This window comes from Protopterus annectens, chromosome 9.part0 (genome assembly GCF_019279795.1).
Source record: "Protopterus annectens isolate FY-2018-M chromosome 9.part0, PAN1.0, whole genome shotgun sequence".
In the NCBI taxonomy this organism is placed as follows: domain Eukaryota; kingdom Metazoa; phylum Chordata; order Ceratodontiformes; family Protopteridae; genus Protopterus; species Protopterus annectens.
In genome coordinates, this window is record NC_056743.1 from 1,136,910,407 (window position 1) to 1,136,922,906 (window position 12,500).

Consider the following 12,500-nt stretch of genomic DNA (forward strand, 5'->3'; position numbering starts at 1 on the left):
ACAATTCAATGCATGATATAGTATTTTGCTTCTAAACTGGCACTTCATATATGTTTCTATATATATTTTTCTAACAACATCCATCCGGCCATATGCATGTTGTTCCGTCCTTTACCTTGACCGTGTGTATTTGGCCGTCCGGCAACACTACTCTCCACATGTGATGTCCCACCTTCCCCTTCTGTGCCTGTGGCACCCTGTTAGGACGTCCTGTTTGGTAGGCACATGTTCCGCTATATGTGTTTGACTTCTCTGCATAGCTAATCATCGATGCGGTGGTTCCACAACCCGACTTGTGCACATGTGTACAGTTATGTGCACCGTGGCGTGTGCAAACCTATATGGTTTGGACGGGTACATACCACATGCGGGATGTACACATTCTGCAAACACATTCACATGCAGCCATTTCCATATCTGTACCTGAGGTGGGTTGGTGACATGTGGGGTACATATTTGCCCGCGTGGCACTGCCTAACACAATACTTCCTACCACATTTCAGGTATGCCCATTGTGTGTAGGTGTGTAGCTGCACAAGGATGCTAGCTGGTTTGGGTGCACAGGCGTACATGGGTGGGACTTACATGCTACAATGGGGCTATTGTATATTACATCTGCATGCATGGGTTCTGCTTCTGGATATTACACTTAGACATACGCCGTCCTGTGTATGCGACAAACACGTTGCTGGGTGTGGGACATGTTGCTATGCACATGTTTGCCTGTGTTTGAGGTATCTTGGTTCCTTCCTGTTATGTCGACACAGCTACCCGGCTCTGTACTCTCACTACTGCTTGTGTCCATTATGGTTAACACCTTTTCCAATGCCCATAGTGGGACATCTTTTGTGGAAACATCGGATTTTGCAGGACAACACATACCCACAGCAAGTGGAGTTGACAGAACTTCACTTGTTTGCCATAATATACGCTTATTCTGTTAGCATTTGGGTTCCTTATTCAGTTTCTTATGCCATGTGTGTGTTTCATATACAAAATATATGTTTTATGCTACTATTACAGGTATATTGTGGGCATAGTTTTGGCAGGTAATCTCGGGTCATTTGCCATTTTTTCGATTTTTGGCGGGACACAACTGTCCAATGAGGGACTGTACATAGCAAAGTGGGACAGCTGGTAACCCTGGTGAACATGCCCATGTCGCTACTGGGGTTGCCACCTTTTCCAGTGGCCAAGGTGGGACATTTTCGGGACTCACATCAGATTTTACAGGCTGACACATACCCACGTTCACTATGTAGCATCGAACTTCACTTGTTTGCCTAAATAAAAGCTTATTGTTGTAGCAGTTGTGTTGCTTATTCTGTTTCTTGTGACATTTAGGTATTTCAGTTACGGAAATAACCATTTCATGCAACCATTACATTAAATACGGGATATCATTTTGTCCTACAATCTTAGCACATTTGCCGTTTGTAATATTTTTAATCGGGACACAACTGCCCATAGAGGGACTGCCCCTCGCAAAGTGGGACAGGTGGTAACCTTGGTCGCTACTCCTATGTTGGGACGGCGCGCTGGCATGCTGCGGTACACCTTCTCTGGGTATGCACACTCACAGTACATTGCGGGACGGACACGGTATTACGCGTATCCTTTGTTCCTTGGACAGGTACACTTCGGGCTGCGTGGGTTTTATTTGCTTCTCTGTTTAGTTGGGACGGTACTTTGTTGCATACTCTGCATGCATTTCATTCTGCACGGGCCATGGCTGGTGCCATTTCTATTTTGGGCGGACTATGGCAGTCAGCACTTTAGGTTGCTCTTCGCCTGCTGGCGTAACCACGCCTCCAGACGCATCCTACTTGGGCTCGCTCACGTACCCTACGCACGTGTCTGTGGTTGCGGTGCACACTCATTACTATGCATATGGTGCTACTACGCCGGCTATTCACTGCACCGCCGGCGCAGGCCTTACGCCGGCCTTGCGCCGAGCTTCATGAATCCCGGGGAGCGTTTTTGTCTTATTATGTAGACTTCCTCAGATAAAACACAGTATCAAAAAAGACTTGTGTTTAAACTTAATCAATTAATTAATTAACCAATGAATGAACAGATTCATTTAAATGTTTTAAAGGCACACAAACATATATATTGTCAGGAAGAGAAACATTACCTTTAAAATAAGTATTCTGTTTTGCTTTGCTTTAAAAATGTTAGAAAATATTAGAAAATAAAATGCCTTTTAATAAATAAAGATCGTGAAATACATAGAAATAAATAGTTTAGTATATAAATATGATAAAAATCATTTTGTTAAAAGCAAATAAAATGGGAGAATGTTTTTTAAAAAAGCTTCAATTTAAATAAAGTGCTTTGTGCATGAACCATCTTCTGTACCAACATATATAATACAATACAATATAGCACCATCTGCTAGCCAATTTTATGTGTATTTTTACTCCTGTTGTCTGAAGTTCTTCGGAGTTTAGCTGCTCTTAATTTTAATAGTGGTCTGATAGATATAAAATCATTCAAACCAGGGGCATGGTCCGCCTGTAGTGTTACTTGCCACCACAGTTCTCTAAATTCTAATGTATCTTCCCATGGACTGCCCCTAATATTAAATTTAATGTTTTCCAATACTAAAAAGCCATATGTAGCACTTTCACATTCCTTAGTGTGTTTAAATAGTGCATTGGTTTCTTTCTCTGTTGCTATTTCATAAACATGTTCATATATTCTCTTTTTTAGCTTCCTTTCAGATTTCCCCACATAAAAAGAGTCACATATTTTACAGATGGCTAAATAAATAATCCCTTTGGTTTCGCAGTTATAGTATTCCGTGTTATATATTCATCTATTCCTACTTTTCAAATAATGTTTTTCCACATTCAAAATGTATTTACATTGATTACATCAGCCACATTTGTAGGTACCCATTTTCTTTTTACTTGTCGTATTTCCAGACCTATTTTCTAAAATACTCTTAATGTTATTAGAATTTTTATAAATAATCTTGTGTGAAATATCCCTGAGATTTTCTAAATCTGTAATGGAAACAAATCTTTGCCACTCTCTCAGGAATTTCTGTTTTACAAAATTGTTTACGCCATTGTATTCCAATATTAAAGCTTGTTCATACTTTTTACCTTGTTCGTCTTGGCTTATTACATCCACATTTTCTCTACTATTCTTAATTGGTTTAAACTTATTTGGTGTCCCTTTGACCACGTCTTCTCTTATGCATGTTATATAATTCAATGGGTACCCTCTCTCTACAAACATTTTTTGAAGTAACCCACATTCGTTAAAAAAATCATTTTCTGCACTAGTCATCCTGCTTCCCCTCACAAATTGTCCTTTGACAATATTTTTGTTGCAATGTGAAGGGTATGCACTTTCATAATGTAGGTAGGAGTTACAAAAAGTCGGCTTTCTATATATTCTACTTTCAAAATGTGTCCCTGCTTTGTATATTTCAATATCTAAATAATACAAATTGTTTTCAGATATGTTGTAGGTAAACTTCAAAAATTTAGTTGTATTATTGATATAAGCCATAAATTCATCAAATCTGTCTCTACCTGCGGTCCAAAAAATTACTATGTCGTCCAGGAATCTTCGGTATTTTGTCCAACCATCCTTAAAATCTGAATTGAAAATATATTTTTCCTCCCATTTAATAAGTATCAAGTTGGCGTAGGTGGGAGCACAAGCGGCTCCCATCGCTACCCCTTGTATCTGTTTGGAAAATTCTCCGTTGAAATATATAAAATTATTTTTTTAAATTAATTCCATTAACCATAAACAAACTAATTTTTCATTTTGCGTTAATTTTGTATCTTCATAAACTATTTCTTCCAACAATTCCATCCCTTCCTTATATGGTATGGAAGAAAATAAATCAATGATGCCTGTGGTTATAAACAGAAGGTTATCATGATACAAATCATCTGTTACTTCCCTTAGAAAATCCCAGAAGTCTCTTAAAACTGTATTTTTGTTTAGCCAAAGACTTTTGAGATTTTGATCAACATATTTGGCCAAGCCATATGTTTTAGACCCTTCTGCTGACACAATTGGTCTAAAACGTGGATCCCATTCACATTTGTGAATTTTAGGTATCCCAAAAATAGCAGGGACTTTGGGTTTCTCAACCTTTAAATACGAAAAAGTATTGTTGTCTATTAGTCCTTCATAAAATATTTCTTTTAAACTAAGGTCTATTTTATTATATGCAATATTAATCTCATTTATTGAGATGTTAGAATATATTGTATTGTCCCATAGTATAGAATGCGTTTTACTTTCATATAATATAGTTTCCATTAATACCATCCCTCCCCCCTTATTTAGTTTCATAACCCTTAGGTTTTTGTCCCCTTTCAATTCGTACAATATTTCTTTCTCCTTCATATTGAGATTTCCCTTAAAAAACATGTTATCCTGTTGTTTCCTTATTTCTAACTCCAAAACTCTTTCTAAGTTTCTCAATTGGGGGTGTAAAGGGGGGGGTTAAAGGTGCTTTTTCATTTAAATTCACTCTTGGCTGTATCCTGGTCTTTAGGTAATAAAATGTTTAAATTTACTTTTCTTAAAAACATCTTAATATCCAACAGGCTTTTAGTAATATCTCCTTTTTTGTAGGGAATAAATTTAAAACCTTTAGAAAGTAATGAGAAGTGTTCCTTCTTAAGTATTGTGTTACTAAAGTTGTATATAGTAAAATTATTATATACATTTTTATTTCCATTAGTCGGAATTTCACTTACAGAGGGGTGGGTTGGGTGGTACTCTCTTAATACCTCCCCCTCCCCCTTCTCCCTCCTCTCATCTGAAAATTTGTATCCTGTTGACCCTTTTTGTTATTCAGTCTCTCAGACCTACGTAGAGGCGGGTATTCTCTCTCATAATCCTGACAATTATCGCAACCAATGTTATCATTCCTATTATTTTCATTTACATCAAAGGATGTTACTTTGTTATATCCATTGTATTTATTGTATTGAAATCTAGGTTTTGGATAACAAGTTTTACTATCATAGTCCCTTATATCCCTTTCCATTTTATTCATTTTTCTATTAACCAGTTCATTACATTTTTTGTCAATATCCTCCCTTAGACCAAAATATTTAGCGTTTTTTTCCTCAATGCTAAATATTAAATCTGATTTTATTTGCTGATCTATTTGATCAATTTCTTTTTGTAATAATTCCTGACATCTAACATTTTCTTTAATCATTAATCGCAACATGTCTAAGCCACACTTATTAAATATTTCGACAAGCTCTTTATAAAAGTCAGAGTCATACTGTACATTGTTGGGAAATTTGTACACCCGAAGTCCCTTGGGCACAATTTCCCTTAGAATACATTCATTCAAATATTCATTTTCTATCATGTATGTTCTATATTTGTACATCATTTTGTACAAATCATCCAGTTTAGATCGATAGGAACCACCAGTCGCATATTGTTTGTCAAAGTTCATTTTGGTTTTGAATGAATATTTAACTTGTAGCCATTCCTTAATTTCTTTAACATTGTGAGCGTGTACAGTACCTGTGGGGTTGGCTTGTGGATGTAATAAGCCAAGACGAACAAGGTAAAAAATATGAGCAAGCTTTAATATTGGAATACAATAGCGTAAACAATTTTGTAAAACAGATAGTCCTGAGAGAGTGGCAAAGATTTGTTTCCATTACAGATTTAGAAAATCTCAGGGATATTTCACACAAGATTATTTATAAAAATTCTAATAACATTAAGAGTATTTTAGAAAATAGGTCTGGAAATACGACAAATAAAAAGAAAATGGGTACCTACAAATGTGGCCGATGTAATCAATGTAAATACATTTTGAATGTGGAAAAACATTGTTTGAAAAGTAGGAATAGATGGATATATAACACGGAATACTATAACTGCGAAACCAAAGGGATTATTTATTTAGCCATCTGTAAAATATGTGACTCTTTTTATGTGGGGAAATCTGAAAGAAACTAAAAAGAGAATATATGAACATGTTTATGAAACAGCAACAGAGAAAGAAACCAATGCACTATTTAAACACACTAAGGAATGTAAAAGTGCTACATATGTTTTTTTAGTATTGGAAAACATTAAATTTAATATTAGGGGCGGTGTATGGGAAGACACATTAGAATTTAGAGAACTGTGGTGGCAAGTAACGCTACAGGCGGACCATGCCCCTGGTTTGAATGATTTTATATCTATCAAACCACTATTAAAATTAAGAGCAGCTAAACTCTGAAAAACTTCAGACAACAGGGGTAAAAATACACATAAATTTGGCTAGCAGATGGCACTATATTGTATTGTATTATATATGTTGGTACAGAAGATGGTTCATGCACAAAGCACTTTATTTAAATTGAAGCTTTTTTTTAAAAACATTCTCCCATTTTATTTGCTTTTAACAAAAGGATTTTTATCATATTTATATATTAAACTATTTATTTCTATGTATTTCACGATCTTTATTTATTAAAAGGCATTTTATTTTCTAACATTTTTAAAGCAAAGCGAAACTGAATACGTATTTTAAAGGTAATGTTTCTCTTCCTGATAATATATATGTTTGTGTGCCTTTAAAACATTCAAATTAATCTGTTCATTCATTGGTTAATTAATTAATTGATTAAGTTTAAATACAGGTCTTTTTTGATACTGTGTTTTATCTGAGGAAGTCTACATAATAAGACAAAAACGCTGTGTTTAATTTGTAAGGCGTTAATGTTTTTATCGCTTCTACGTGCGTGTACATTCAATAAAGTCGTTTGTGGATGGTAAACTGATCCTGGTTCTCTCATTTTGCACCTTTGGATTTTTTATTGTTTGGATTTTGGTGCAATATCTGCTACTTGGTTTTGGATGTGTGTAAATATAGAAATATATATATATATATGTATATATATATATATATATATATATCTATATATATATATATATATATATATATATATATATATATATATATGTATATATATATATATATATATATATATATATATATATATACCCAGTGGTGGTGCTGCGGTAGTGTTGTCGCCTCACGGTAAGATGCTGTCCAGTTCGATTCTCAGCTAGAGCGTCTTCTGCGTGGAGACATGCGTGAATGTGCGTAACTTCATTGAAGGTTGTGCATCAGGGCTGGTAACTCGGCACATAAAATTCAACTACCAATCAGTAGCGGACCGGAGTTCTGCTGTGGCGACCCCTAACCGGGAAAAGCCGAAAGACTCAACAAAAGACTTATATATATATATATATATATATATATATATATATATATATATATATATATATTTATCATTTCATCTAAAGCCCAGATTATTGAAACTCATCTTATCAACCACAACTTATATGAATCCATTTAAACCAGTAAAACTCAAAAAAATATATATCTATCTATATGAAAATGGGAATTTGACCTTTCTCCCAGTATTGTGCAATCTCAGTAGTTTGTATATATAATTAGCAAGTGATGTGGGTGGCAGAGTGCTTGACCACCCCGGCATTAAAAATGTTTTTGATATTTTGAGATTTATATATTTTGGTTTTCAGGCTTTTGAACTTTCTATCTTATGACATAGACATGTATACATATTTGTATATGTATATAAATATATATATATATATATATATATATATATATATATATATATATATATATATATATATATATATATATATATTTATATATATAGGTCTACTTCATATGACCTAAATTTCATTTTACTGAAATTCATTTGACTGACCGAAACACTGAAAGTTCAAAAGACTGAAAACTCATTTGATTGAAACTCATAACACTGACACATTAAAATAAAAGGTATATGCCCTTTTCCCCATTATGTGTGACCCTGGAGTTAGTATATATAGTTAGGGGGTGTGTGGGGCATAGTTTAGGTAAATATTGTTTTCTGCAAAGAGTTATTCATTGCAGTTATAAATTTCCATGTGTATGGTTTAAAATGTATAAAGTATGTGGGGGGTGAAGCCCCCACACCCCTAATGTGGGGGCTGTGCCCCCCACTCTCCTCCTAACTATATATATTGACTCCAGGATTGCACTACAGTTGGGGAAAGGGCATATACCTTTTACTTTAATGTGTCAGTGTTATGAGATTCAGTCAAATGAGTTTTCAGTCTTTTGAACTTTCAGTGTTTTGGTCTCAGTCAAATGAATTTCAGTCAAATGAAGAAGACCCATATATATGTGTATATATATATATATATATATATATATATATATATATATATACACTCACACACACATACATGCACAGACACACACACACACACACACACACACACACACACACATATATATATATATATATATATATATATATATATATATGTGTGTATGTTTATATCTATAAAGAGAGAGAGAGGGAGAGAGACAGCGAGAGACAGAGAGAAAGAAAGCTATATATATATATATATATATATATATATATATATATATATATATATATATAAAGAGAGACAGAGGGAGACAGAGAGAAAGAGAGAGAGAAAGAAAGAGAGAGGTAGTACCTCCCATACACACTTATTGACTAATATATACCAACTCCACATTTGCAATAAATTGGAGAAAAGGGGAAAAAAACACTTGAAGTGTACCATCCGCTAGCACAATTCAGCACAATGTAATAATGCAAACTGAAATATTACTTACGTATCTTTTATAATGCACATACGACTGATCATAAACTGTTCTTATTACAGGTAAAACATACTGAAGAATATCATTAGTTAAAAAGTAATTAGATATTTTTCAATGACTTTTAATTAGACAAAGTGATAAGTTGAATGACAACGTATATGGTTTTCCTCCAATTGATGAAAGCACCCAAATGTCCATATAATTCACTTTGAAGACAAAGTGTCAACAATGCAAATGTTGACACAATAGCATGCAGGTGCCCAGTGCTAACCTCAAAACATGCAAAATTAAAATGAAACAAAACAAAACAATAAAAAGTTGTTTTTTGTTGAGAGCTAACGTTCTTGCATTGCTCACACCCCCTGCTAATTAAATATACAAACTGCAAGACTGCACAAAATTGAGGAAACATATTCTCCAACTCCAAGAAATGTGCATTCTCACACATCTGTTGATCATCTGCTTAGTTGCACAAATCCCCAGTTTATATATCTATATCTATATCAATTACTATATTTGTGCAGACGAGCACGCATGGTTTCCAAAGTGAACAGAGAAAAGAATCACTGCTAATCAGGCATTTTATGATGCAGCCCATTTCCTTGTGGTCCTGAGGGTATCCACTGCACACACATTTTCATCAAGGACTCATCTGCTCAATGTTATATCTTGTGTATCATTTGGAAATGCTTCCATTCCATCAGCTGTTAGGTGTTATACAATGCACGCGGTAGTACATACCATTTCTGAAATAGGAGGTCACATGCACGGTATGTTTACTCATGGTCACTTTGAAGTCTATTTCATTACTTGCCTGAACAACGTATTATAATTGCTGACCATCATTGCATACTATGTGGTATCACAATATGTGTCAGTGCTCATTACACTATCATTTTCCACCTCTTCAGACACTGGTTTCAGCAGACTGCAGTACAAGACCAATACATATATATATATATATATTTTTTTTTTTGTTATGCAGCGGTATTATAGGTAGCACCTGCTACGGAAATCTAATGACCCAACGTATAAGCCTCATGCCTGACAGCAGTTTGCCACAGCAGTTAGTCACACCACTAGCATCACCCACTCTGGTGGGTAATGTCTGACGCAGAGGTTTAGTAGTTTAGTTGATACAGTATGTGGCATGGAAGGGACTGGAAGGGACTGAAATGTGGAAGCCCAATAGTTCTCTTTACTAATAAGTGTAATGTGTATGCTGATCCTGTTAGGCATCAAAGCCTATGGCGGTATCCTCACCCATGACCTGGTATGGCAGTGTCTGTGCTCAAAAGTAACAGGGAAGGAGTAGAGCTATCTGAGCTTACTCATGTGGCCTGAAGTGGCATCCTCGGTAATGAATGAGAATGGTGCTACTGCTTCAACCTGAATGATTCCCATAATTGTAGATCACTGGCTGTTAACACTAAAGATGACAATGATACTAGCTCTTCAGACATCTGTGTATTCAAAATCTGGGATGGTCCATAGCCAATATCCCAGCATCCAGATTCCCTCATGGACATGGAATGCAGGACCTTATGAGGCTGAATGGATAGAGATTGCAATTTGTTTTATGGGAGCATTGACAACTTTTGGCACCAATGACCTCAGCAGTGATATCTATTCCCTGTCCCCATACTACATGCCACTGTGCATTTGTTGCACATCATATCAAAATCCGCAGAGCGCACTGACCATATGCACAATACTTTGGGTAGCAGCTAACTGCACCTGGATTACTGAACTGTACATTTGCTGGAAAATGCCACATTTTGTAGACATGTCAGGGATCTGCTGGAATCATGGCAGTGCCTAACTGCCCCTCCATCTATCCCATTTGGTGGGTATCTGTTCCACACAGCCATTGTTCATTTTTGATATCATGAGCAATGGGGACACAGGTATAGCCCATGAATGACTCTCTGGTAGCATATGTTCATCATGCCCTGGTGAGGCTACATGCTCAGTATGTACAATATAAAGGCCTCTGTAAATATGGATGTCTGGAAGGAATTGGGTGACCATCCTCCCTGCATTGTTGCAGACATTAGCCCAATCTTATTGGATCATGGCACTGATATGTTACTACAATTGTTAGCCACTTTACCTCTTGATTTTAGTCCTGTGAAGTTTTGTAGTGGACCAACTTCTGTAGAACCTGTAAAAGCCGGAACAAACATGACACAAATGTCTGCACAAATTCATGCATAGTATTATACATTAAATTATGACTATAGCATTCTTTAACAGACATTTGTAATGCAGTTTGTAGTAATTACAAAACATATTCCAAAAATATATATATGCTGATATGTCTTGGCAAAAGAAAAGAGAAAAAAGATTTTTATTTCAATTCTGCCTAAATGTTTAAGGTGCACTTACAGTGACCTGTGTGGTGATAATTCTCTATAGTTTTTGCTTTTTTTCTATGTTTTAACAAAAAAAAAATATGTATGTATTTTTAGTTTATCCTGGGAACTTAGTCTTGTAGCTTAATTTCTAGTTGTGGGAATTCAGTAAAGCTTACATGTTTTTTTTATATATGCATCGAGCCGTGATGCGAATATGATTGTGAAATTTTTTAGATTCAGTAAATGTCACTTAGCAGTGCACAAGCACGTGCAAACAGGGAAACTTCCATACAATGCAAATTTTAACATAAGCAGGTAAATCTTATGCAAATTAGCCATATGGAGCAATCCAACAAGCCAAAAGGCATATGTGTAGACTCCGTGTCAGTGTCTGTAGTGTACGAAGAATTGTTCTGCATACAGGAGTCTGCATGGGCAGAAGAGAATGTAAAAGTCTACAAATATGGACATATCTCCCCTCAAAATATTAGATAACATAGATATATGTGCAAAAAGTACATTGTCATTGTGGGTGTCTGAAAGAGGAAGTGAATATGTAAAATTAATACTATTTTTTAATAATTTCCACATGTTTGAGCTATGTGCCGCATTGTGCAAACAAGCTTAACAGGAAAAAAAAAAAAAAAAAAAAAAAATATATATATATATATAGAATGTAATTTTCACAAATATACTGTAAGACCTTGCATCAGGTCCATACAACTGTGGCAGGTGAACTGCATCATAAGTAGCCAATCCCACATGGTGGACCTACAGCTGAACTGTATAAAGTATGCATTCACCCTACATTCTGATTTTCCCTCAATACATTGGACCATTGGAGTAGAGGCTTGAGGATTTTAACTGAAATAATGCCAGGGACTGCTGCAACTATGCTACATCTGTATGTGCTAGATGGTGAAGTCAGTGCTGCTGACAATAAGACTAGGCCGAGGTAAAGAGTGTTCAGGCCCAACGTAAACTTCCAGGAGCTACTTGAGCTGGAGATTGTAGAGTGCTACAGGGTGGACATGGACATATTACAAGAATCCACTGAGCTCTGCTGCCCTCAACTCAGAGCCAGAGGTACAGACAGAAACCCATCCCAGTGGATACAAAGGTATGGCAAACACCAACTGAGGACATGATGGGGGTGTCATAGGCGTCTACATCCAGGATGCTCAACACATTCTTGGATAATATGCATCCATATTTCAGTGAGCACATATCTTTTCCCCTTTCTCATGAGGTGAGGGCCAGATTTATGCAACATTTCTACCATGTAGCACAGTACCCTGAAGTACTGGGTGCCATAGACTGCACATATGTACACATCAAGGCACCACCTGGTGAGCAGGGTACAATCTACATTAACCAAAACAGGTACCACTCCATCATCTGCCAGGTCCTGTGCAATGACCAGGGGATTATCCTGAATGCGTGCACTGACAGTCCTGGCAGTTTTCACAACTCCCGTATCTGGC

At 35.9% G+C, this 12,500-nt stretch overlaps 1 protein-coding gene across 1 annotated transcript in view; it reads right to left on the reverse strand.

Moving 5' to 3' along the window:
* TMEM132A (transmembrane protein 132A) overlaps positions 1 to 12,500 on the reverse strand; it is a 520,664-nt gene that overhangs the window by 106,534 nt on the left and 401,630 nt on the right. Inside the window, exons 11-12 of the mRNA XM_044082204.1 lie at positions 4,852 to 5,587; positions 3,778 to 3,878 (exon numbers count right to left, since the gene is read on the reverse strand). Coding sequence (XP_043938139.1) covers positions 3,778 to 3,878; positions 4,852 to 5,587 — 837 coding nt within the window. The remainder of the gene's footprint in view (positions 1 to 3,777; positions 3,879 to 4,851; positions 5,588 to 12,500) is intronic.